This window comes from Muscardinus avellanarius (assembly GCF_963383645.1).
Source record: "Muscardinus avellanarius genome assembly, chromosome: 13".
Taxonomy (NCBI): Eukaryota; Metazoa; Chordata; class Mammalia; order Rodentia; family Gliridae; genus Muscardinus; species Muscardinus avellanarius.
In genome coordinates this window covers 15,393,008-15,419,813 of record NC_137799.1, presented here as the reverse complement: position 1 = coordinate 15,419,813, position 26,806 = coordinate 15,393,008, and the positions used below count along the sequence as shown (strand labels likewise).

At 48.2% G+C, this 26,806-nt stretch overlaps 1 protein-coding gene across 1 annotated transcript in view; it reads right to left on the bottom strand.

The window, feature by feature from the left end:
- The window catches only part of CDK5RAP2 (CDK5 regulatory subunit associated protein 2), a gene marked incomplete at both ends in the record, with an annotated part of 199,131 nt that extends 173,553 nt beyond the window's left edge, over positions 1-25,578 (bottom strand). Inside the window, 3 exons of the mRNA XM_080708903.1 lie at positions 8,782-8,849; positions 11,825-11,892; positions 25,523-25,578. Coding sequence (XP_080565029.1) covers positions 8,782-8,849; positions 11,825-11,892; positions 25,523-25,578 — 192 coding nt within the window. The remainder of the gene's footprint in view (positions 1-8,781; positions 8,850-11,824; positions 11,893-25,522) is intronic.
- Positions 25,579-26,806: the final 1,228 nt, after the last annotated feature.

The window sequence follows — 26,806 nt, the reverse complement described above, 5'->3', positions numbered from 1 at the left end:
CCTGTGCTGCTCCTCCTGTGGTCCTTGGCAGGTGGCTCAGCCATGTCCCTCCCATCTCAAATGTCAACGCCAACTATCGGATCCCAAGCATCCCATCTCTACTACACCCACCAAGTCACTCTCTAGCACACAGCCCTGGTTTTTTGGCTAGAACTGTGCATAATCTGTGTTCATCTTATTTACTGACATGTTTCCGGACCTAATTCAGGGTTGTTTCCCCGAGGTTTTAGCACAGTATCTAGAACACAGCAGACACTCCATCAGCGTCTGTTAAGCAGATGGGTAAAGTGGTGAACAGTTCAGTTCAGACGGCATGACGACCTCGGTCAATTCCTCCTGTCTCTGTGCCTCACTTATCAATAAAAGTGGGGCTGCAATAATACCTACCTCGTGGAGCTATTATAAGCACTAAGAGAAACGAATCAGGATGTTTAGTACAGCGCCCAACAGGGCCTAAGAATTTAAACCACAGTAATGTTTTTCTCACATGTACTTTTCCCTTTACGAGAAACGAGTTCAAAAGAAGGGGGGAAAAAAATCTGAGGTGGAAGAACTGAAAACAGCTTACCACACAGTAGGAATAAACACTCTCAAATACCAAACCCACCAAGTATGACTAAGAAACTTAATCTCAGCAGTGTGCACTCGCCGGACCCCAGCCCTGGGAGCCCGAGCGCTGCCATGGAATGCGGCCATCGAAACAACAGGCGCGGTGGGGTTTGCTGAAGCCCAGAGAGGGAGAGATTTTGCAGCAGCTGCTAGTCAGGAAGCTTCCCGGCTTCCTCCGGCTCCCCCTCTCCGTCAAATGTCTTGCCTTGTCTCAAGTTCCATCCAAAAGAAAAAAGGAGCCGGGCGTGGTGGCGCACGCTTGTAATCCCCACACTTGGGAGGCAGAGACAGGAGGATCGCGCAGGTTCGAAGCCAGCCGCGCGCGCTGGCTTAGGAGACCCTGTTTCCAAATAAAAATGTAAAAATAGGTCTGGGAGTATAGCCCGGAGGTAGACGGGCTTCCAGGAACCCCAGTACCACCAAAAAAGAAAAAAAGAAAAAAGATAAAAGGAACCTAAGCTAACAGTATAAACAAGGACCAGGGCACTCCAGGCTGCTGCCCTGTCTGGAATGTAAGCACAGAGGCGGGCTGGCTGCGAGAGCCTGGCCTCCCAGGCGGAGCTCACCCTCTAGGTCAGCTTTCCCCAGGACAGCAGGGCCAGGAGCAAGAGCTCTGGGGTGAGAGGCGCTGAGAAACTCCCGCTGCGGCGGCCTGTGAGTCCTGTGACCTTCGGGAGATCCTTTAATATCTCTGAGCCACTGCTGGCTCATCCATAAAGTGAGGATAAAATCAATGACTGCACCGGGGGGCGGTGACAACGACATGAGCTCAGCACCTGGCAGGGCCTGGCACTTAGCAAGCAGTAAACATGGCACCGCTTTAAAAAGGAATTCGTTCCTCACGGAAGCCCTCAGTAAGCAGATCTTCTGATTACCATCTTTCACCCTCTTTGCAAGTATAAAGTTAAGACTCACCTACTCACAACAAAACCACGCACTGTTGCTGCTCCAGTTCATCTCTGGTGAACAGTGTTGCAGGTAAATCCGCCACCAGCAGCCAAGTAAGTTAAAATGAGGACACTCTGGGATTCGTTTCTGATGCCAATGCTCTCCCTGGTGTCTTTACATCACCATTACTGTAACTAGGCAAATATCTATTTATTAACAAACATCACCGTGTGTAGCAATGATGGAATTTTGAAGATGAGCTCCGGATAACACTTGGAATATGACTACCTTATGAAATCATCTCTCTGCATCTGCTTTTCAGCCTGGGATCATGCATATGCGCTTCCTTGTAAAATTACAGTATAAGTGAATTTGTAAATTCCATTGCTTTCACTTAGTTTTGTATCTTAAAAGCATTTCCCGTGGCCTTGCAGAATCACACATAATCATCACTTAAAATGACTGAGCCAGGAGTAGTGGCACATGCCTGTAATCCCAGTACTTGGGAGGTTTAGAAATGAGGACCACAGGTGTGAGGGCAGCCTCAGCAAGACCTTTTTCAAAATAAAAAATATAAGCCAGGTGTAGCGCTGTAATCCAGTTCTTGGGAGACTGAGACAGGAAAACCGCAACTTCAAGCACAGCCTCAGCAACTTAGTGAGACTCTCAACAACCTAGCAGGACCCTGTTTTTTGGTTTTGGTTTGGGTTTGGGTTTTTGGTGGTACTGGGGGTGGAACCCAGGGGCTTTTTACCTCCAGGCTATACTCCTAGACCTATTTTTTTATATTTTATTTGGAAACAGGGTCTCACTAAGTTGCTAAGAGCCTCACTAAGTAGCTGAGGCTGGCTTCAAACCTGTGCGATCCTCCTGTCGCAGCCTCCCAAGCGCGGAGATTACAAGTGTGCGCCACCACGCCCGGCAAGACCCTCTTTTAAAATCTAAAGGGCTGGGGGTGTAGCTCAGAGGTAGAATGCCCCAGATTCAATCCCCAGTATCAAGGGAACAAAAAAAGACTGCATTAAATTCCACTGACAGGACTGACAGTTATTGAACCATTTTTCTACTGAGCATGTATGGATTGAGTGTGCTCGAGTGGAAAGTGTTCATTTCAGGCTTTACAGAGACGAGGCTCGAACTCTAAACTTCTTTTAGTCTCTCAATCAAACCAAGCTCATGGGCAAGTCATTCCATCTTTTCCATCCTAGCTTCTTCAACACAAGCTGGTTGCAAAGTCAAAGAGAAGACAAAAGTTAAATAGGCTCCCCCTTGCGAGGGCCCTCCCAACGCCACCACCCACCCCACCCCACCCCCGGCTCCCAATGACACGCACAGGATGGCAACAAACACCTTCATGGGCAGAGCTTTTTCCTTCCACAGGGTAGTTTCCTCAGGACAAATTCCCGCAAAATAGATTATTGAGCCCAAGAGTAATTTTATTTTTATGACTATTAAAATCCCTTTCCAAATGGCCTTCAAAAAGATTGTAAAAATTTACACTGTCCAGCCCACCATCTGGCCGGGCTTTGGGAGGGCACAGCCAGGACGTGCAGAGGGACAGGAGCAAAGAGAGTTGAGCCAGTGGGCACGGGCCAGCCTGCCAGCGCTGACCAGACGCTCACAGCCACGGGCCACGGGGTTCCAGGGGCTGGACTCTGCACACGTCTCATTGCGCAGAGCTCCACGGAGCGCCTCCAACCCCCGCTCTGCCCCTGCAGACCTGGTCCTCAGCCACTTCCCCTGCACGCATCCCAGGCGGTTCTCGCCCTCCTGCCCCATCCCTAACTGCGCCCTGTTCTCCCTCTCGCCTCCTTGCCTGCCTTACTTCTTTCTCTGCGAGTCCCCCCCCCCATCACCATCAGGCTCCCTCTAGCTCCCCCCCCCCATCACCATCAGGCTCCCTCTAGCTCCGCCAGCTCCACGCTATTAGCAATAATCACAGCAGATACTCATTTGCTGAAGACCTACACTGTCCTGGCATGTTACTTAATCCTCACCACTATGAGCCTATGTGATACTATCTTTCCCACTTTCCAGATTAAGTAGTCAAAACGGAGAGATTTAGTATCTCATAGAAGGTCACACATTCATTGAATCAAGCCACACATATTAAGTATCCACTGTCTTGTTAGATTTAGCATTAAGTACCAGACACAGAGTGAGAAACACGTGTAAATAAGCAAGTACACAAATAAAGACAGACCGATAAACAGTGGTAAGATGCATGGTAAACAGTGCCGAGTGCTCGTGAGTAGAGAGAAACGGGCTGAGGAAGCGAGGAGGGGCAGCCTCTCCAACCAGGCTACATCAACACCAACACACGCAGGCCCCGGAGCCGGACGGTGGGGGACAGGGTATCCCAGGCACAGGGCATGCGTGACGGCACCACCGCTGGGAGCTGGGTGCGGCTGAGGAGCACAGCAGATGGGGGAGAGGAACCTGCCGAGCTCTGAGAGACAAGGAGCTGACGATCACGTGGGGAAGGACCTCGTGGGCCATGGCAAGGATTAAGGAATTCATTCCAAGGTCAAAGAAACAAAAAGATCAGCAGAAAATGAACACTGCTGGGGCAGAACCCAGGGGCAACAGCTAAGGTATTGAAGTTCAGATCAGAGTGCCCATGACAGGCCAGGAATCATGCAAGGGGCTTCCGTTCCACAGCTTTTGAAATCCTCACATAACTGGATGCGACTCTCTTGGCCCCAGTCAACAGGAGGATCTGAAAACCACCTTCGCAGAGTCGCATGTCAGCACGTGGCCAAGCCAGACCTACACTCCAGTTCTCATCCTCAAGTCTATGCGGCGTCCACACGTCCACATCGCGGCACTTCTGAGAGCGTCAGGGCTGTACGAGTGGGGTGGGCTGGAGGGCCAGGGGCTGCTCCCTGCTAAGCCATCGCACACAGGTGCTACAGAGCCAGGTGAAAGATGTCCACCTCCTCGCCAGAGCACAGGTGAGACTAGTGCCTCGACAGAGACTGAGAATTTCCAACCAACAGAATGAGGGCCTTGGTACCGGAACACCAGCATCTCTAGGCAGCCGGGTATGGGATAAATCAAGCAAAGGACAGGGACGAAGGGAGGCCCAGATGAAAGCAGGGTGCGAACAAGACTTTCAGCCACACGTGGCTAAGGGTGTTCCCAATTGGTTAGGGAGGAGGCCACAGGAAATCAAGCCCACTCCGTAGTACCAAGCGTCTTACTAGTACCTACTGCATTACATGTAATGCACATTTAAAAGCTCTGCTGTGCCGGGCGTGGTGGCGCATGCTTGTAATCCCCGCGCTTGGGAGGCTGAGACAGGAGGATCGCGCAGGTTCAAAGCCAGCCTCAGCTACTTAGTGAGGCTCTCAGAAACTTAGTGAGACCCTGTTTCCAAATAAAATAGAAAATAGGTCTGGGAGTATAGCCCGGAGGTAGAAAGCCTCTGGGTTCCACCCCCAGTACCACAAAATAAATAAATAAATAAATAAATAAAAGCTCTGCTGCTGAGCATGGTGGTGCATGCTTGTAATTCCAGTACTTGGGAGGCTGAGACAGGAGGATCACAGGTTCAAAGCCAGCCTCAGCATCTTAGTAAGGTTCTCAGCAACTTAGCAAGACCCTGTTCCCAAATAAAAAATAAAATAGGTCTGGGGGTGTAGCCCAGAGATAGAAGGCCCATAGGTTCCATCTCCAGTACCAAAAAATAAATAAAAATAAAACCTTTGCCATCCCCAAATCTCATTTTCAGGAATTTACCCTAAAAACAACAAAAAAGAATCACGTAACTGTAAAAAGATATATGCACAAAGAGACTTAGCACAATTTTGTTTATAATAGTGAGAACTTGAAATGTCTCACACTAGGCAATTATTTAAAGCATGATTCAGTCTATTTCATACAAGTCTTTATGAAATATTACATAGTCACTAAATAATGCCTTCCATCAGTACTAATGGAGCTGGAAAACTATCCATTACATCCCCCTACCAACAGCTCTTCTAAGACTGATAGAGAGCTAGCTACCTGAACTGGATACATCACACCAGATTCTGGGTCTTTCTCATGCACCCCAAAAATGTGTTTTTAAAAGTTAGAGAGTATCTAGAATGAGTCAAAGCAGATAAGCACAAGCCTTCACAAAACACTGCCTGCGCCAGGCCTCTTCCAACCCAGGGAGCTCCCTGGAGCAATTTACCATCTAGAAAGGACCAAAAAGACAGGTTCCCACCAAATCCTGAACTGAATTATCAGTGTCCTACAGTGTCCTGTGCAGGCCTTCCACACGGCGGAAAGCATCCTCCACTAATGAGAGCGCTAAGGGTGGGTTACCAGGCTGAAGATCCAGAGGAAGGAGCAGGGTCCCCACATGTCTATGCTTGTGGAGCTGAGAACACAGCAGAAAGGATTTCTTGTGCCTGAGGCCTGGGTTTGAAGGCTGAATATTTAATGCCCGTCCAGGGCTCTCAGCCCCATGTGTCAAAGGGCTGGGGGGCACAACACCTGAGGTCCCCTGCCCACAGGCCTGACCCTATTCTACACATCCCTGGACTCAGGTCCATACCCCACAGCAGCCTTCTTCCCCATCACCTGGCCACCAGCCTTGCTCCCTCCAAATTCTGCTGCTCAGTCGCCATCTGGGTGATCTCTGGAAAGCACAAGTCTCATTACTTCCCTCCCAGATTAAAATCCATCGCTGGTCCCCTTTGGTCTTCAAGACAAAAATCAAACACAGCAGGGTAACACTCGAGGACCTGCAGGATGTGACCCTCACTCAGCCTCCCGGGTTCCCTGAGCCCCGCCTGTCATGCTCTCAAAGCTGCAGGTGAGCCCCTGTGCCGATGCGCTCCCGCCCTCCACCCGCCCACCCCCGCTCGTAAGTGCTGCCCCAACTCAGACAGCAGCAGCCACTCCTGGGAGCTCCTCCGCAGCCCCACCTCACCTGTCCCTGCGCTGTTGTCCTGTCCCCAGTTAGACTGTGAGCCTCAGCTCAGGGACACTTACTTGTCTTGATCCTGGCACACGGGCAAATGAGTGCAAAGGTTTCCTGAATGATGAACTCTACACCAAACCACAAGGGGCCTATGTCTGGCTGGATCCTAGCTAAACGCAGTTGCTAATCTTCAGGTAATCAGTCATCTGGGACTACAATAAGAGGAATCATGAATTTTCCCTTCAAATCAAAATTATTCTGGGCCCATCTTTAATGCACACTGACTCTAAAATTAGCTTCAGATGCCAAGAGCATTTCCTATAAGCATCCCACAGAAAGTTCAGACCACTGCCACACAGAGATCTACGGCCGGAGCTACTAAACGAAGCTGAGGCCAAATGAAAAATTTCAGTGACCTATAAAGACCTGAAGAGGAGACACTGAGAACATTGTGGTCATTTCTATTTCAGCTGCAGAATTTGCTCTTGAAAATGCTACAATAAAAAATATTAATGCCATAAAAACCTAACAGCAGCCAAAGGACCACAGTCATAAAGAAAAAACATAAATCCTAAAACATATTGGCATAGAAGGCACTCCCTCACCTTCAACAAAAACAGGACTTAGGCCATCAAGAACGGCCACATGGCAAAGTAGAGAAAAATGACAATAAAAAAATATAATAATAATGAGGAGGAGGAGAAACAGCTAACACATAGAATGTACACAATGCTAGAAACATATGCTTTACTTATTTATCCTCCTAAGCTCCAGGAAGTAGGGACTATTATCAAGCCCATTTTAAAGGTGAGAAAAATACAGAAAGATTAAGTGATGAGCCCAGGTTTCCCGAGCAGAAGGGGACACACAGGCAGTCTGGCTCCAGAAGGTGTGGTCAGAACCTGGGCGCCATGGACGGTCTCCAAGAACAGCTCTGCCACTCCACATCCTTAGACCTGTTTCTCCTACATAATAAAGAGTGTTGAGTTCGGGATTCCTACCAGTTTACCAGGCAGACAACAAAATGTGCAACCCAAAGTCTACCATTAAGTTTTCCTATCTAGAAATAAAATTTAAAAGTGTGCCCTTCAAAAACAAATACTTCTATCTTGCAAAGCTGCTTTAATAGTAATGTATATAAAGGGCTTAACACTTAAAATGACCAACTCAGAGCAAGAACTCCAAAAACGGTAGCCATTATTACTCTTATGATGAAACAGGAACAACCATTTAAAAGTAGAGCATATTTTAATTATACACGATGTGGAATAATCAAATCTCATTCGTTTGAGGCCCAAGACCCCACAGCATAGATAGTGTTGTACAGCTGAAATTATAACAACTCAGAGCTCAGAAATTACTTGTTTCCATTAGAGATCTGACAAGTCATTTCTTCAATTGGTCACTGGTGGTTTGCAGATAGCTATTAGCAGTAATGAGTATTCTAAATTAAATCCAGAGACAGCACCACTCTGTTCTGCAAAGACAACTGGGGAGAGAGAAACATAATTGTGGAGCGTCCTTCTCTCTGTGTCCTCCGTCTTCTCTCTGATAAATATCTCCTGTGTCTTGCAGAGTATGGATTTCATTTGGTTACAAATGAAGAAGGGTCTAATTCTTCCCATGATAAATGAGAGCGTTGAGCAGGTAACTTGTTAAAGAGAATTGGAATTGGGAAAAGAACCTTATTTTCCTGGTACCTGACAACAAACCCCCTCCACTAACAAGCGGAAGACACCGTGCATGAGGACGTTAGGCATCCGCGCCGGATCTCTCACCGAGTAACCTGTTCTCAGACAGCCGCACCCGGTACCGTGTGCTCAGGTTGCTCACGTTCAACGGCAACAAAGTGACACAAGGCAAGGGGAAACAGTGAGGTGAGAGATCATGGCTTCAGAATCATCAAAACCCTGGATTCAAATCCAGCTCTGTCCGCTTATGAATTATATGACCACAAGTGAGTGTCTCCTAATCTAGGAGATGAAAGAGAATACCTTAAGAGTCGCAGCAAGGACTAACCAAGGACATAGATATGGTATCTTAGATTATTGTAAGGCCCTTGACAATTGTTAGCTCCCTTCAACTGTGCACTATGGTGATATCCTCATCTTCAGGACATCAGAAATACATGGAATACCCAAAGCTGAGCATTGCCGATGCTGTCAGAACCCGCAAGTGTCTTTGGTGTAGAAAGCCGGCTGCGCATGCCTGGGGTGGCCCCACAGGGCGAGCGCCGGCCCCGGCATTCCTCCTGCCTCCAGCATCGCTCAGCTCAGACCGTTCTCAAGAAACGCAGCTCTCCGGGGACCGGCTGGACAGCGGCAGCAGACACGGTTTGCTAGAGACAATTATGCAGTATTTCCACTTACATTTTCAAAATCCTTCATGTTCCGTACTCTGGTGGGAGACACCTTTCCTTCTGGCACATTTGAGAGCACTGCAGAAAGGCAAAACAGACACGAGAAAGTGTCACAGGCACGTGAACGTCAGCCTAGAGTCCAGGGAGGAGGAACGGAGTGGCCGTTACAGCTCGCCACCATGGCGATTTACTGACTGACTCCAGGGAAAGCTAAGCCACTTCATTTCAAATATTTATAGAGTGCTTGAACCAGCCCCGGTGTAACCACGTGTGTGTCGGAGGATGAGCCCAGAAAATGCACTGGGCACGTGGTGGAGCCCACTGTCCCGACACGGGCTCTTACACCCTCGGCAGCCAGCCGCTGAAACAGAGCGGAGCTGACTCGACAGCAGGGCACGGCAAACTTTCTTACACAATGACTATTTTAGGCTTGGCAGGCCACACACAAAGCATAAAATCTGTCGCAGCTACTCGACTCCTCAGCTGCGGTGCAAAAACAGCCACAGCCTACCCATACGCCAAGTTGACCGAGTGCCAATAAAAGTTCACTTCCAAAAGCAGGCAATGGGCGGACATGTGGACCCTGCTCAGAGTGCCCGGGTTCTGCCATCCACGGCTTCTTTAATTCAACAAACATTTGGGGCACGCCTGCTCTCCTCCAAGCACCACCCTGGGGAAACAAAGGTGAGGGAGGCGCAGGCGCAGATCCTGCACCAGGAGGTCCCCACGTTGGGGGGGGGGGCACCGTGCTCTGTAGGTGTTGAATAAATGTGTGTCAATGGATGAATGCCCTCCATTCATGTAGGTGTTGAATAAATGTGTGTGAATGGATGATGCACTGAGAGCCAACTTTCTGCTCGCAGCCTTCTGGATGCGGCTGCATTGGGGAGCAAATAGAGCGGACGGGTGGCAGACAAAAGAATTAGGCCAGCACACGATACGCTAAGGTGGGGAGGGGTCTGCAACCGGCAGAGGAGGCCGAGGACGGCCTCGCCGGGCGGCCACACCTGGGCCAGGCCCCTGCGGGAAGCGCACTCCATCACTCCATGTGCAGGGAGAAGCCTGCGCTGGGAGCATGCCCGGGCCTGAGGGACGGTCAGAGGCCACGGCCCCGGCTCCATAAGCAAAGGCAACAGCAGAAGAGGAGCTGAGCGGCTCTGGGGTCGGGCGGCACTGGCCTCGCTGGCTCTCCTAAGGGCTGTGCTGCCACTGGAGGCTTCTGAACCAGGGAGTCGGAGAGCAGGCTCAGGCTGCTGCAGGCTCCCTCTGGCTGCCTTGTTGAGAACAGACAGCGAGGGGCTTGGGAGAGAGACAAGGAGACCTTAGGGTGATAAGGCAGGCCCCAGGTCCTGGCGCTCTGGACCCGGATGGTGTAAGTGAGGGAGAACTGCTTTGATTCTGGATACTGTAAAAGGAATAAATGCAATGAGGAGAAATATATAACGTTCACAGAGGAAAGCACAACTAAGCAGGCCCCAGGAGAGCCAAAGAAGTGGCAGGCTCTCAGCAAAGCCCTGGAGAAGCAGCAGGCAGATGAGAGGAGAAGCAGCAAGGCAGAGGCCCCACCTCTGGGTGGGAATGGGCGGTGTCTGGAGCCCACCCAGCAGGAGGCCAGGAGAAGGCTGAGACAGACTTTCCTCGTTTCCTGCTCCTCCAATAAGCTTGCTGTTGCCTGTGTCAAGGACGCTGGTCCCTCCTTCTTCCCTACCCAGGGCCCACTCCTTCTCCAAGGCTCAGCTCCAATGACAGGTTCCAGGGAGCTGTCGCCTGCCCATCCCGGGGTGAACCAACCTCTCTCTCCCTCTCCCGGCACCTCACACCTCTTCACTCCTGACACTGATCATAAGATTTATCATAACATCTGTCTGTCTGTCTGTGTTCCCGGCTTGAGGATAACCGTGTTCAAGGCTGAATCCCCGGGCAAAGCCCAGAAGCTGGCGTGAAAGAGGCGAATACCACCGCTGGACTAAGGGCTAAGTAGAACAGTTTCCAGCTTCTAACGCCTGCGGGTAGGAAGAATGGAAACCAGGTTTATTTGGGGTGGGGTGGGGGGGTCTTTAACATTAACAGGTTCCAAAAGGAAAACCTGAGGACGGCCTATAAGTTGCAAAATTCATCAAAAATAAACCTTGTGACTATTATCCTGTCTGCTCTAAAAGCATCTTTTTGAATATATATCATCACTTTGGAGAAGAGGGGGAAAAAGGACCAGGTGCAGTGGTGCTCGCCTGTCATCCTGGTACTTGGGAAGCTGAGAGAGGAGAATCCCAGGTTTGCAATCAGCCTCAGCAAATTAGTGAGGCCCTCCACAACTTCCTGAGACCCTGTGTCTAAATAAAAATAGAATCAGTCTGGTGATACAGCTCAGAGGTAGAATGCCCCTGGGTTCAGTACTACACACACACACACACACACACACACACACACGTCAAAATATCTCGAAGCTATTTCAACAAGGCAGACTATTAGCACGACCCACACAGACCTTACTTAGGAAAGCCTTCACTCTTTTCAGAAATGAAAACTCTGAAGAATGCTCAGCAAGACCCAAACTGCAAAGCTTCCTCATGACCCAGCTTAAACACCACATACTACTTATTTACCCAGCGACGTCTCCTGTGGGCTAACCAGCTATTGTGCAAAGGGCAGGCCCCTGGAGGAATGCTGGCCGCAGCCGGCAATGGAATTTAACAGCCTGCCAGGAAGGCCTCAGCACACGGAGTCCAGACGCCAGCTCCCTGGGTCTGGTGGCCAATTCGGGGTCCGGCCTCCAGGTGGCTGCTCAGTTCAAGCACACACCGGCTGAATCCCTGCAGGCTGGGTACCAGGAAATAAAACTCATGAAATGGAAACTGAGACCATTAATTCTTTAGCCTGTGTCTGGAGGGAGGCAGCGGGCCACGTACATGCGTAAAACACTGCGCCCCCACCATGCGCCCGGCCATGCGGGCTCTGAGCCCCAGGGATGGAAGCTAGTCCCAGGCCTCAGGGCTCATGGTCTAGCGTCTACACCCCTTTCTTACTCAAGGGAACGCCAGGCTCTGTGTACTTACCTCCATTTTCCAAGCCAGCGGTGGTTCTGACGCCGTCCAGCTCATCTGGCAAAGTGGGGACAAGGCCACTAGGAGAGAAGAGGCGGGTGAGAGGTGAGCAGCGTGGAGCAGCAGGGACTGGGAGCGCTGCCTGGCGGGTGTGACAGCCACACCTGGGGGTGTGAGGCACAGGGCTTAGGGCTTTGGGGCTGCGTCCATCTTTAGAACCGAGTTCCACTCTGACGCTCGGCGCTACGTGGCCTTTAGCAGGTCACTCGTTCGTGCAGTCAATGTTCCATTGCCAACTAAGTTCCGGTGCAGAGGCACTGTGCCGAGGACAGGCTACTTATGTGAACTTCTACAGGTAAATGTGGGAATAACTGTAAAAACCGCTAATGATTCAATTATTGATAATTACCAGTTTTTTTTGGTACTGGAGATTTGACCCAGAGGCATTCTAGCTTCAAATTATACCCCCACCCCAATTTTATTTCTTATTTGGAAACAGGTCTCACTAAGTTGCAGAGGGCCTCACTAAGTTGCTGTGGCTGGCTTCAAACTTGAGATCCTCCTGTCTCATCCTCCCAAGCACTGGGATTACAAACGTGCACCACCACACCTAGCTTAATTACTAATAATTATGTTAATAATGAAAATACTACCAGGCATGGTGGTGCACACCTGTAATACCAATACCTGGGAGGCTGACATAGGAGGATCACAGGTTCTAGATCCGCCTCAGCAACTTAGCGAGACCCTGTTTCAAAATAAAGTAGGGCTGGGAGTGTAGCTCAGAGGCAAAATACCACTGAGTTTAACACCTAGTACAACAAAAAAATAATAGGAATACCACATCCTACCTACAGATTAAATCAGTTACAGGTAATTAACACTTGACACATAGTGAGTGCTAAATGAATAGGACCTACTATTTTTGTCATCGTCATCACTGCCATTACTAGTGGTAATATGTCATCACACCAAAGTTAAATCTCTGGATATCGGGTACCACCTCAGATGTTCTAAGAATGTCAACCAGAGCTGGGGACGTAGCTCCGTGGTAGAGTGCCTGTCTAGCATATGCAAAGACCCCAGGTCTGGTCCCACATTATCACCCAAAAAAAGAAGAAAAAAAAAGAAAGTCAATCAAAAATGCAGAATCTACTGATCCAAGGAGTTGTACTGGTTGTATTATATAAATGGGTTCAGTGAGGATCTGGGGGCTTTCACAGAAAACTAAACCATAATAGGAGGTACGAGTCTACACAACAGACACTACCCCGATTCTGTTCTGAGCTCTGATGTCCTCCCCAAGCCTCACTCCCTTCAGTAAAAGAGAACAGCAACCGCTTCAGGGTAATCGGCAATCGAACAAGATACGAAGTGTCCAGCGAGACACCTGGCATGTTGTGGGTTCCTGCAGATGCAAGAAAAACATCACTGTCATCCTGAAACACATAGTGCTTTACAATTTGTAAAATACTGTTAGAACTGCCAAATTCCCTGAGGGTTCATGCATTTTTCAAAAGAAGACTCGGAGGCCCAGACAATTTCAGTTTCCCAGGCAGCATCACATGGCGGCGAAACGGAGAACCAGGTCCAGAAGCAGGCGATTTTGTCTAACCCCAGCCACGCTGCCCTGTCCCGACCTGCGCACGAGGAGTTGACGGCTCTGCGCGACTTCGAGGCAGCTTGTTCTTTTCCGCCTCTACATCCAAACACATTATGCTTCCCCGACAATTCTGCCTGATCGCCCAAATCCAGAGCTGGACTATACCTTCAAGTTCAGGACCAATGAAATATTGAAAAGACCAAGAAATCCTGCCTCAGGAAAATCACTGCATAAAATGTGTCGTAAAAAAGAGCTGGGTATGGTGGTACATGTGTGTAATCCCAAAACTTGGGAGGCTAATACAGGTGAATTGCAGGTTTGAGGCCAGCCTCAGCAACTTAGCAAGACCCTGTTTCAAAATAAAAAATAGCCGGGCGTGGTGGCGCACACTTGTAATCCCCGCGCTTGGGAGGCAGAGACAGGAGGATCGCGCAGGTTCGAAGCCAGTCGTGCTGGCTTAAGAGACCCTGTTTCCAAGTAAAAAAGCATAAAAAATAGGTCTGGGAGTGTAGGCCCGAGGTAGAAGGGTTTCCAGGAACCTCAGTACCACCAAAAAAAAAAAAAGAAAGAAAAAGAAAAAGAAAAAAACAAAAAAATAAAAAAATAAAGTAGGGTGGGGACAAGTAAGGCTCTCCACAACTTAGTGAGACCCTGTTTCCAAATAAAAAATAAAATAGGGCCAGGCATGGTGGGGCACACTTGTAATCCCAGTACTTGAGAGGCTAAGACAGGAGGATTGCAGGTTTGATTATTTTATTTTATTTTGGTGGTACTGGGGTGGAACCCAGAGGCTTTCTACCTCAAGACTATACTCCCAGACCTATTTTATACTTTATTTGGAAACAGGGTCTCACTAAGTTGCTGAGAGCCTCACTCAGTAGCTGAGGCTGGCTTTGAACCTGTGCGATCCTCCTGTCTCAGCCTCCCAAGCGCGGGGATTACAAGCGTGCGCCACCACACCCGGTGGACTGCAGGTTCAAGGACAGCCTCAGCAAGTAGTGAGACTCTCATCAGCCTAGTGAGACCTTGTTTCAAAATAAGAAAATAAAATAGGTCTGGAGGTATGGCTCAGAGACAGAATGTTCCTGGTTTCAATCCTGTGCCACAAAATAAATAAAAATAAAATAGGGCTGGGGATATAGTTCAGAGATAAAATACTCCTGGATTCAATCCCCAATACCACAAAAAAGAAGTTTGTTCTCAATCGCAAAAAAAATATATACATATACACTAATTTTACCCCAAATCATTTATATTATAGGGGGCTATAAATACATGACAAGACAAAAAATGCACTGGGAAGAAATTCATTTGTAGACAAATAAGAGATGTTTTCCTCCTTTTTATTTTTCTCTAGTTCTACTAGTTTTCAATTTATTCCAATAGCCACCATTAAAAGGATAAAGTCCATTTTTTTTTTTTTTTGGTGGTACTGTGGGGTGGAATCCAGAGGCTTTCTATCTTCAGGCTACACTCCCAGATGTATTTTATATTTTATTTGGAAACAGGGTCTCACTAAGTTGCTGAGAGCCTCACTAAGTAGCTGAGGCTGGCTTCAAACCTGTGCGATCCTCCCGTCTCAGCCTCCCAAGCACGGGGACTACAAGTGTGCACCACCACGCCCAGTTAAAGTCCATTTTCTAAACTGAGTTGTAAAAATTAAAATCAAGTTCAACCACCACCTTTCGCACATAGTAGCCCAGAGGGCCCAGGTCACAGACCAGGTTACTTACGAGTCAGGCTCAGCCTAGCGTCTGGTCCTACACTCTCCATCTGGGGCTGCCCCTGCCAGGGTCATTACATTAACTCCTGGTGGCTGAAAGGTCCATTAACTACCCAAAGTCACGGTCAAATACACCTGCTCACCACCTGACAGCCAAAGCTGCTGGGCTTAGCGTCCAGCAGGCAAACATCGATTGTCAAATTCCTACCAGGGCTTTACCTGTCCACCTTAAAATGCTATGTGTCTGTCATCTGCGCCCCCCCAAGAGCTGGGGGCAGCCCCGGGGCCCCTCTTCCCACGCTCATCACTCACTCTTAGCCTTTGAGTTAAGGTGGGGGTCTCATGGAGAGTCACTAGAAATAAAAACAATGTCATCAGAAGAAGGTTAAGGCCAGTTTGGTGGTACACACTGGGAATCCCAACACCTGAGAGGCTGAGACAGGAGGCTCCCAGGTCCAAGGCCAGCCGCAGCGACCTAGCCAGACCCTGATTTCAAAATAAAATATAAAAAAAATATAGCTAGGGATATAGCTGAGTGGTAAAATGCCTCTGGGTTCAATAACCAGACCACACACGCCAAGGGGGGGCGCCTAGCCATGACCTCGTCATTGAACGATGAGAAGAATGAGGCTCAGAAAGAGGTAGGAACTTCCTCAAAATAGCGAAGGGTTAGTAGCCAAAGCCCACCCAGGCCCCTGTGTCAGTGCTACCCGACGCTCCGGCAGGAACACCGCACAGGGGGGATGCCAGTCTCCTCACAAGCAAAATAAAGCAGTTGTAGCCAGGCGTGGTGGCATGCTCTTGTAATCCCCGCGCTTGGCAGGCTGAGACAGGAGGATCGCGCAGGTTCGAAGCCAGCCTCAGCTGAGACCCTGTTTCCAAATAAAGTATAAAATAGGTCTGGGAGTGTAGCCGGGAGGTAGAAGGCCTCTGGGTTCCATCCCCAGTACCACCAATAAATAAATAAATAAATAAATAAATAAATAAATAAATAAATAAATAAATAAATAAAACAGTCGTGAGAAATGACCCGTCAGGGCACACAAACCATCCAGGTGCCTGTTCCGCACTGGACAGCGGCCTCCTCAGTCCTACCGCAGCCCAGCTTAAAAGGCGGCTTTGTTTATTTAATGCTGTCATTTTATTTAGAATGAGAAAGCGAAGGCAAGCTGGGAAACCCAAGCTGGCCCGCCCTCAAGGCCCGCATTCTGCCCCCGACGCCCTCCTGCCGTGGAGGGCGAGGGCCAGTGAGCACAGCACAGGCCGCCCACACTCTGCCCACTACTTGTTGGGTGGGCACATGGCCCTCGCCGAGTCGCACCCTGGTCCTGCCGTCACAGGAGCGGTTCCGTCTGCTTGCCCGCGGTAACCATCCTTTGACTGAGACCCAACAAGGGCTGTTTCACTCACAGTACTAGGAGAGCCGGGGGTGGAGGTGGACGCCATACTCGGAAAACACCACACCAGCAAGTGGGTGCGCTTCTGTCTGCTTTTAACAACCCTTTTTCATTCTGTGTTATCCATTCTTAGAGGAAAAATACATAAATACTAAAACTACAGCTAAACCTAAAGTTCTCCTTGACCATTTCTCAGGTTCTTTCTACGAGGTAAACACTGACATCAGAAAGACTTATCTGCTGGGCATGGTGGCGCACACCTGTAATCCCAGCACCGGGGAGGCTGAGACGGGATGATGATAGGCTGGAGGCCAGCCTCAGCAACTTAGGGAAACTGTTTCAAATTAAAAGTAAAATAGGAATGGAGGTAGAACTTGGCCTAGGTTTAATCCGAGAGAGGAGAGAGAGAGAAGAGAGAGAAGAGAGAAGAGAGAAGAGAGAGAGAGAAAGAGAGAGAGAGAGAGAAAGACATGTATCCTTCTAGACCTTTTTCTGTGTATTTATACAGAAAGACACAATTTTATTTCTGGCTTAAATATAAAACAAATGCAACCAAACTGTATATATTATTCTGTAACATTTTCCTCTACTAAAAATGTCTTAAAGATGTTCTGATGACAGTACTACTGTGTCTGCTTCAATGTTTTTAACTCCTGCAAAGCACTCTAAGCGGTGTTTTTTTCAAACTTTACTGATCATGATCCATAAAAGAATTTAATTCTTGAAAGTTTCTCTCCCATTCTACTTTGTTAAAGTATAGTTTCAACCTACTCTATTAAATTTCATTAGCTTCCAAAGGGGCACAAGCAGTCTGAAAGAGGCTTTCGAAAAGAGGCATATTTACTAATCCTCTACTGACAGAAATTCAATTGGTTTCCGTTTTTTCTTTTGCAAACAATGCTATATTTATACCTTTATGCAGGCCGTTCTGTGCACATGGATGAGAATGTCTCTAGGATACATAACAAGACGTTGAGTTTCTGGGTTAAAAAATATTCATTTATAAGCTGGATAAAGGATTCAAATAGACATTTCACCAAAGAAAATACACAAAGAGCTAATAACCACATGAAAAGATTTACCAGGATTGGTCATTACAGAAACAAGCAATTCCACAATGAGATACTGTTTATTAAATAGATGACTATTTTCAAAAAGACAGAAGCCAGGCAGGATGTTGCACCCCTGTAACCCCAGGACTTGGGAGGCTGAGACAGGAGGATCACAGGTTCAAGACCAGCCTCAGCAACTTAGGATACTCTCAGCAACCTAGTGAGACACTGTTTCAAGAATAAAAAATAGAAAGAGCTGGGGGTGTAGCTTGGAGGTAGAATACCCCCGCGTGCAATCCTCAGCACCACCAAAAAGGACCATAACAAGTACTAGAGAGAATGTGAAAAAAACTAGAATCTTTAAACGCTGATGGTGGGAAAGACAAATGGTTTTGCCACCTTAGAACAGCTAGGTGCTTTCTCAAAATGCTGAACACAGAGTTGTCAGACAACCCAGCAATCCCACCCAAGAGAAGTGAAGACAGACGTCCACCCAAACACTCACGCATGCAGCTGGGTGCAGCGGCGCACACCTGTGATCCCAGCAACTCGGAAGCTGCAGCGGGAGGATTACACGTTGGAGGCCAGCCTGGACAATTTAGTGAGACCCTGTCTCAAAATAAAAATAAAAAGGGCTGGGATGTAGCTCAGTGGTTACAGCACTCGCCTGGCATGCACCAGGCCCTAGGTTTGATCCCTAGCACTGCAAAAAACAAGAACAAATACTTGTATACAAATAAATAATTTTAACAAGGTTACTCGTAATAGACAAAATAGCAACCCAGACGTCTACCACGACTGAATAAACAAAGTGTGGCCTGTGGGTACACGTGGAATATTACTTGGCCACAAAGAGAAATGAGGTACTGACACAGGCTAGACACTGGCGAGCCGCAGGAAGGAGCACTTTTAATGTTTTTTGGAGGGGTAGGGGCCATGCTGGGGATGGAACCCAGGGCCTCGTGCATGCTGGGCAAGCGCTCTACCCCTCACCTACATCCCCAGCCGTAAAGATCACATATTGAAAGACACCACTTACAGAAAATGCCCAGAAGAGAGAAATCTATACAGATCAAAAGCAGACTGTGGCTGTGAAGGGCTAGGAGGGAGCAGCAGGAGTAACTGCTAATGGACAGAGTTTCTTTTTTGGATAATGAAAATGTTCTGAAGTTAGATTATAGTGATAGTTGTGTAACTGTATACCAACAACTACCGAATAGTATAATTTAAATGGGTGAACTTGGTGGCATGTAAATTATATCAATAAAATTGGGGGGATTTTTTGTTTCTGGGTTGGTTTTTTTTTTTGTTTTTTTTTTGTTTTTTTTTTTGTTTTTTTTTTTTTTTGGTGGTCGTAACTGGAGATGGAACCCAGGGGCTTTTCTATCTCCGGGCTATACTCCCAGACCTATATTATATTTTATTTGGAAACAGGGTCTCACTAAGTTGCTGAGAGCCTCACTAAGTAGCTGAGGCTGGCTTTGAACCTGTGCGATCCTCCTGTCTCAGCCTCCCAAGTGCTGGGATTACAAGTGTGCGCCACCATGCCCGGCTTTAAAGTTGATTTTTAAAAATACATGCCGGGCATGGTGGTGCACGCTTGTAATCCCAGCACTTGGGAGGCTGAGACCGGAGGATCGCGGTTCGTGGACAGCCTCAGCTACTTAGGCCCTCTGCAACTCAGCGAGACCCTGTTTCCAAATAAAGAATAAAAAATAGGGCTGGGGGTGTAGCTCGGAGGCCAAATGCCCCTGGGTTCCATCCCCAGTACTGAAAAAATAAAATAAAATAAAAATACACAGAGTCAGGCATGGGAATACATGCCTGTAATCCCAATACTTGGGAGGCCAAAACAGGAGGATCACGATTCAAAGCCAGCCTCAGCAACTTCATGAGACCCTTAGCAACTTAGCAAGATCCTGTTTCAAAATAGAAAATAGAAAAGGCTGGGGGTATAGCTTGGAGGTAGAATGCCCCTGGGTTCCATCCCCAGTACTTAAAAAAAAAAAAAAAGGCATATTTTAATACATAATGCCATGTCATGTTCCAGAAGACTACCAGAGGGCACTGCACTTTTTCATAGTGATCACGAAGCAGCTTTTCATGACTAAATATGGGGCCTGTAGTAAATGGCCTTCATCTGTTCAGAGACGTAAACAAAATTGACTCATTAGACAAATGTGCGCTGAGCGTCTACTGCGCATGCGTCAGACATGGTTCTGGCGCTAACGATCCAGTGGGGAAGGAACCAATGTCTCTCCAACCTCGCCGCCCAGGAACCCCTGAGCCAAGGCAGACCTCCTACCACCATCGAGCCCTCTCCAGACACACCCACCCTCTCCTTCCTGACCTCCCTCTAGAGCCCAAGAAGATACTCTGCCCGAGGTACAACCGCTTACAACAAAACATTTCTTTCTGGTCTGCTCCTACCCAGGCAGCAAGCACGTAATGACCGTGGGCCGAAGATCAGTAACACTGGGCTCGGACTTTGGGCTCCGGACACCACGGCCAGGTCAAGGCCAGCTCTTGGGTTTGCACAGAGACGGACGGGCCCAGGGATGTGGCACAGAGGTCGTGGTCCAGAAGGCAGGTCCAGAAAACATCAGCATGAGAAAACCAGCTAGCACTGCACTGTCCCCAGCAGGTGCCAGGCACGTAATACACGCTCTCACCGTACACCGGTGACAAAAATGCATCTTGCCATCAAAAGGAACCAGAGGCTCACAAAGGTTAAGGGTCTTACCACCAAGCAACACACCTAGTAACTGGCTAAACCAGGATTTAGACCCAGTCCTCCTGACCAGCAAGCACAGGTTTCCACACCGCCAGGCAGGGCTTAATAACAGGCCTTGGCGTGGGCAAGGTCCCTGGGGCTAGAACCTGGGCCTAAATCTTACTGGGCTAGAGCTGTCTGAAGCACCCACCGGTGATACAATTTGGAAGGAAAGATGTATACTGACCTAATCCAACGGAAGTGTAAGGACAAACTGGACTCCAACGTAGTCTTTAAAACTGAGTGTTGGCCGGGGGTGCTGGGGCACACTGGTAATCCCAGCATTTAGGAGTCTGAGACAGGAGGATCATGGTTCGCGGACAGCCTCAGCTACTTAGTGAGGCCCTCTGCAACTCAGTGAGACACTGTCTCAAAATAAAGAATAAAAAATAGGGCTGGGGGTGTAGCTCAGAGGTAGAATGTCCCTGGGTTCCATTCCCAGTACTGCAAAAAAATGAATAAAAAATAAAAAATAAAACTGAGTGTTGGAAATTATTTTTGTATTGAAGGGTAGGTAGAAAGTAGCATATTAGAATAAAAAGGTGTGAGTTCATTCCAGGGATTAGCGTCCTACACTGTGATCACCCAATGGAGACCCTGTCTCCTAAGGATATTTCTGACATCCTATAAGAACCAGTTCGGTGCCGGAGCTCTAAAAATCCTCCTGAACACTCTCACTCCAAAATGATTCAGAAAACTGGCTGGAAGACAAGACAGCTTTGGAGTCAGTAAGCAAGCTTATACTTAAGTCCTAACTTGACCGTGTAGTCCTCCCAACCCCGACCATGTACTTGTGATTCCAGAAAATTCTTCACCTCTCTGAGCCTTAGTCATCCAATCTGTAATTAGGGTATAATATCATCACCTCAAAGGGCCATTGTTTATTCCATTATTTAACAACAAAGTCACTGAGTCCCTATTATATGCCAGATCCCAGGTAAGGAATTAGGGTCATAAAGCTGAAAATGCCATTCCTGCTCACAAATGGGTCCCCGGCTAATATGGGTCACAGGTAAGTTACAGTCAACGCCTGCAGTGTCCAATACACGAGCCAGAGGGACGCAGTAAGCACTCTGGAAATGTGCCTCGTCCAAGCTGAGAAGTACTTTAAGTGTAAAATTCATGCCAGATGTCAAAGGCTGTTTTTTGGTTTTGTTTTTTTGGTTTGGTTTTTTGTGGGTCTGGGGATGGAACCCAGGAGCATTCGACCTCTGAGCTACACCCCCTGCACTATTTTTTACTCTTTATTTTGAAACATGGTCTCACTAAGTTGCGGAGGGCCTCACTAAGTAGTTGAGGCTGGCCGCAAACCGCGATCCTCCGATCTCAGCCTCCTGAATGCTGGAATTACAAGCGTGCGCCACCATGCCCGGCTTCAAAGATTTAATAAAATGAAAAGCTGGGGATGGCGGTGCACACTTATAATCCCAATACTGGAAGACTGAGTCAAGAGGATCACAGGTTTGCAGCCAGCCTCAGCTACTTAATGAGGCCTTCCACAACTTAGTGAGACCCTATTTTTAAAAAAAGAATAAAAATAGGGCTGGGGGTGTTGCTCAGAGGTTCAATCCCCAGTGCTACAAAATAAAAAAATAAAAAAAAGATTTAAAATGAAAGTAAACCGGGTGTGGTGGTGCACACTTGTAATCCCAGCATTCGAGAGGCTGAGACCAGAGGATCACGGTTCGCGGACAGCCTCAGCTACATAGTGAGGCCCTCCGTAACTTAGTGAGACCCTGTTTCAAAAAATAAAGAATAAAAATGGGGCAGGGGCTGTAGCTCGGAGGTTGAATGCCCCTGGGTTCCATCCCCAGCCCTGCAAAAAATAAAATAAAATAATAAAATGAATGTAAAGTAGTTCAAGGGTGAGTTTTCCTACAACTACAGATATATATATATATATATATATGGAAATATTAGGCTAAGTAAAATACATTACTAAATTCCCATTTTGGCTGAGGAGATAGCTCAGTGCTAGAGCACTTGCCAAGCATGCATGAAGCCCTGGGTTTGAGCCCCAGCACCACAAAAAAATGAAAAAAAGAAAAAAAAAAAACTCACTCGTTTCTGTTCACTTTTCTTAATGTGGCTACTAGAAATTTTTTAATTATGTATACATCTTATATCATACCTCAGCTGGACAGTGCTGGTCAGTCAAATTCAGCATGGTCCACGAGGCTAGGACAGGGGCTGGGACTAGGGGAGCCCGAGCAGCACAGAGGGCCCCGGGAGGACGGGGAGCATCACCTAAAATTGAGACCTGAAAAGGAACGGCCCGGCCAAGACAAAGGGAGACAGCAGGGCCACCGAGTGGCAGGAGCAGCAGGTGCAGGAGCCTGGGGTAGGAACCGACAGGGCAGGCTCATCCATGGCTACGAGCTTGGTAGCCTGGCAGAGAGGGCAGGGCCCAGGGAGGAGACAGGGTTGGCAACTAGGGAGACCGGACAGAGAAGCAGTGGGGGCCAGGTCATGAGGAGCCTTGGAAGCCGTAGAGAACTTCATTCACCATGAGGGCGGCAGTGAGCCCAGAGGGTGATGGCAGTTGCAGGTACACGCACCCCCAAGGTCCTGCAGAGGGAGTGGAGGGAGTGGGAAACGGCTGCAAACCTGCTGAGCAGCTATTCGGGGCCAGACACTGGGCTACACCCTATTAGAGGCATTTTAATTCTTATGCCAACCTGGCCTTTGAAGCAACCCATTTTACAGATGGGGGAAACTGTGGCTCACAGAAGATGAGCGGCTGGCCCAGGGTCTGCGTGTTGTTAAGGAGAAGAACCAGGATCGAACCACGCTAGATCCCAAAGCTCACAAGTATTTGGCCAGCTGATGATCTGGATAAAAGAGCCAGCTCAGAGTCATAACAGCCTTTATCAAATGGCAATAAGAAGCACTGAAAGCAGAAAGCAGCCGAGTGGTGCACACTTGTCATCCCAGTACTTGGGAGGCTGAGACAAGATGACCGCTAGTTCACAGCCCGCCTCGGCTACTTAGGCCCTCCGCAACTTAGTGAGACCCTGTTTCTTTCTTTCTTTCTTTCTTTCTTTCTTTCTTTCTTTCTTTCTTTCTTTCTTTCTCTCTCTCTTTCTTTCTTTCTTTCTTTCTTTCTTTCTTTTTTGGTGGTATTGGGGATGGAACTCTTCTACCTCCAGGCTACACTCCCAGACCTATTTTATATTTTATTTGGAAAAAGGGTCTCTTAAGCCAGCAAGGCTGGCTTCAAACCTGCGCGATCCTCCTGTCTCCGTCTCCTAAGCGCGGGCCACCACGCCTGGCAAGACCCTGTTTCAAAATAAAGAATAAATAATAGGGCTGGGGGTGTAGCTAAGAGGTAAAATGCCCCTGGGTTCCATCCCCAATGCCGAAAGAAAGAAAGAAAGAAAGAAAGAAAGAAAGAAAGAAAGAAAGAAAGAAAGAAAGAAGGAAGGAAGGAAAGAAAGAAGGAAAAGAGAAGCCAGACGTGTGGTGGCACATGCCTATAATCTCAATACTTAGGAGGCTAAGAGAAGAGGATCACAGTTTCAAGGCCAGCCTCAGCAACTTAGCGAGGCCCTCAGCAACTAGTGACACCATTTCAAAATAAAAAATAAAATAGGGTTGAGGGTGTAGCTTGGAGGTAGAATGCCCTGGGTTCAATCCCCAGTACCATTAAAAAAAAAAAAAAAAAAAAAGGACAGCACAAATGGGCATCATGGCACACTCAATCTCAGTTCTTGGGAGACTAAAAAGTTATCACAAGTTTGAGGTCAGCAAAAGCAACTTAGTGAAACTCTCAGCAATTTAATGAGACCCTGAAAAACTAAAATAGGGCTGGGGGTATAGCTCAGAGGTAAAATGTCCCTGAGTTCAATACCCAGTATAACAAAAATATAAGTGAAATTAAATTAAATAGGGCTGAGGGTGTAACTCAGAGGTAGAATGTCCCTGAGTTTTATCTTCAGTACCAAAAAAAAAAAAGGCACATACGAAATACTCTATAAAGTTACCTTCAGAATAAGGTGTATGTGAAACATAAATAAATTTCATGTTTACACGTGGGTCCCATCTCTAAGATATTCCATTGTATATATGCAAATATTCTAAAAGTAAAAATAACTGACCTCAAAAATAAATATTTCTGGTGCCAATCACTCAACCTGTAGTAGTAATAATAAAAATGACAACTGGGGGGGTGGCACACGCTTGTCATCCCAGTGGTAAAATCAGCCCTCTGGAACTCAGTGAGACCCTGTTTCAAAATAAAGAATAAAAAATAGGGCTGGGAATGCAGCTCAGAGGTAGAATGCCCCTGGGTTCCATGCCCAGTACCACAAAAAATAAAACAATAATAATAATAATAATAATTATTATTATTATTATTATTATTATTATTATTATTATTATTTTGGCAACACAGAATCGTTTTTTCAGCCCCCATTTTGTGCCAGGTATTACATTTGCCAGGCAACTTTCTGGGGAGTTTACTTCTTCCAATGGTCACATGATCGTACTGAGTGACTGTTACCACTGGCCCATTTTATGGATGAGAAAGAAGACCAAGTCACTTTTTTTTTTTAGGTGCTAGGGATTGAACCCATGCATTCTACCTCTGAGCTACACCCCCAGCCCTATCTTTCATTCTTTACTTTTAAAACAGGGTCTCACTGAGTTGCAAGGGCCTCACGAAGTAGCTGAGGCTGACCCGAAGGAACCCTCCGGTCTCAGCCTCCCAAGTCCTGGGATCGGTGCGCCACCACGGCAGCTCCACCTTAACAAGCCGCACATCTGGTCAAGTTTACTGGGCTGGACGTGATTCCAAGTCTGACCCTCTCCTGCCACGACTCTGAATCTCTGCGCTCTACTCCCTCTGCCCTGGGTGGCCACAAGTGACCCCACCACAAAGCCCAGACATGATGAAGGCGAACCCCCAAGCCGAGTGAATCAAGGGCCCCCAAGGTCCCGTCCCCCAACCACTCCCACCATGGCATGCAGGAGATCCTTCTTGCGCCCCTCTGTCGGAAAGCCCCTTGCCCGTCCATCACACCCTCTTCAAAGGACATCAAGAAATGAGCAGATCGGGGGCCCGGAGCCCACTCAGGATCAGCAGCAGTGCGCCCAGGGAGACCCTCCCCACCGCCCATCCAAGGGTCAGGGAGCCCCAAGGCGGGAAGCCGGCCCCGCCGCACCTGCAGCCGCTCAGCGTCCCGGGGAGGGTGACGTCCTCTTCCAACACCGAGTCCATCGTGGACACGAAGGCGCCGGTGGCATGGGCGTCGGTGGCCGTCGCGGGCTCCGGGCTGCCCAGGTCCCGCCCCCTCCAACCCGCTCGGGTTCGGACTCGGCGGCGCCGCTGGAATTCAAACCGCAGCCGCCGCCATCTTTCCTGGCGCTGTGTCCTACGGCGCCGGGGCGGGGCCAGCGCGGCGCGCGGTGAAGCTGACCCCGGGCGCCCGAGACCGGGCAGGCCGAGTCTGGACGGGCGCCATCTTAACTAAGGGCAGCGCCTCCGCGCTGGGGCCGCGCAGGTCCAAGGACAGAGCGAGCCTAGCTGCCATGTTTTGTCAGGGCACTCGGGCCGAGGCCGCGCGGGCGCCATCTTTGTTGAGGGCAAAAGCTGGTCCAAGATCGTTAATTTAAGCGGGAGATCGGAATATAGCTCCTCCTCCGGGCAACTCAGTTCCTAATGTTTGCTTTTCTAGAATAATTACCCCCAAACTTTGGAGTATGTACAGCCAAAAGGCTTCCACCTAGAGTTGAAATTCGGATAATCAGATGCTGCCTCGCTTTAGAAAAATTCTACCCGGAGAATTCTAAAGCGAGCAGCACTTGGCATACTTAATTAAAGCATCTCATCCTTCTGAGCCAAGAGGTCGGCCACTCCTGCACCCTAGGCAGGCGCTCACTTGGGGATGCTTTGTTACTTTTAGGATTCAAATACACCTGCAATCAGTAAACTGAGGCCCAGACAGGGGAAATGACTGGTCTAAACTCATAACACAGTAAGTAAGCTGGACTCAGACGCACACACCCTCAACTAGATCTAGGCTCCCTAAAACCCTGGTTGTCCTTCTTAAAACACACGGCAGTCATCAACACCTTGATCCCTGGAGCAGAGCTTGGGGCAAATTCAACCTTCCCTCTTGAACTCGCTGTCGCTCCTTCCTCTGCAGGCGGTGGAGAATCCTGGATGGAAGTAACTTTATGAGTGGGCAGGTAGGTGGTGACTCCCCTGGAATCAGGAGCGATCCCCTCAGCCCCAGTTTCCACATTCTTCAATTAAGTAGTTTCTTTCCAAAAGAAGCCTTCCCTAATGCTCTAAATTTATTTCCTTTCTTGTATTCATAGCAACCGGTACTTACCACATTTTGCAATTATATATTTCTGTGGTTTTTTAATTCCACCCTCTTGCACTAGAGTGGGAGCTCAGGGAGGGCAGGGAGCATGTTCTAAATTGTTCACCACTGTGTCTT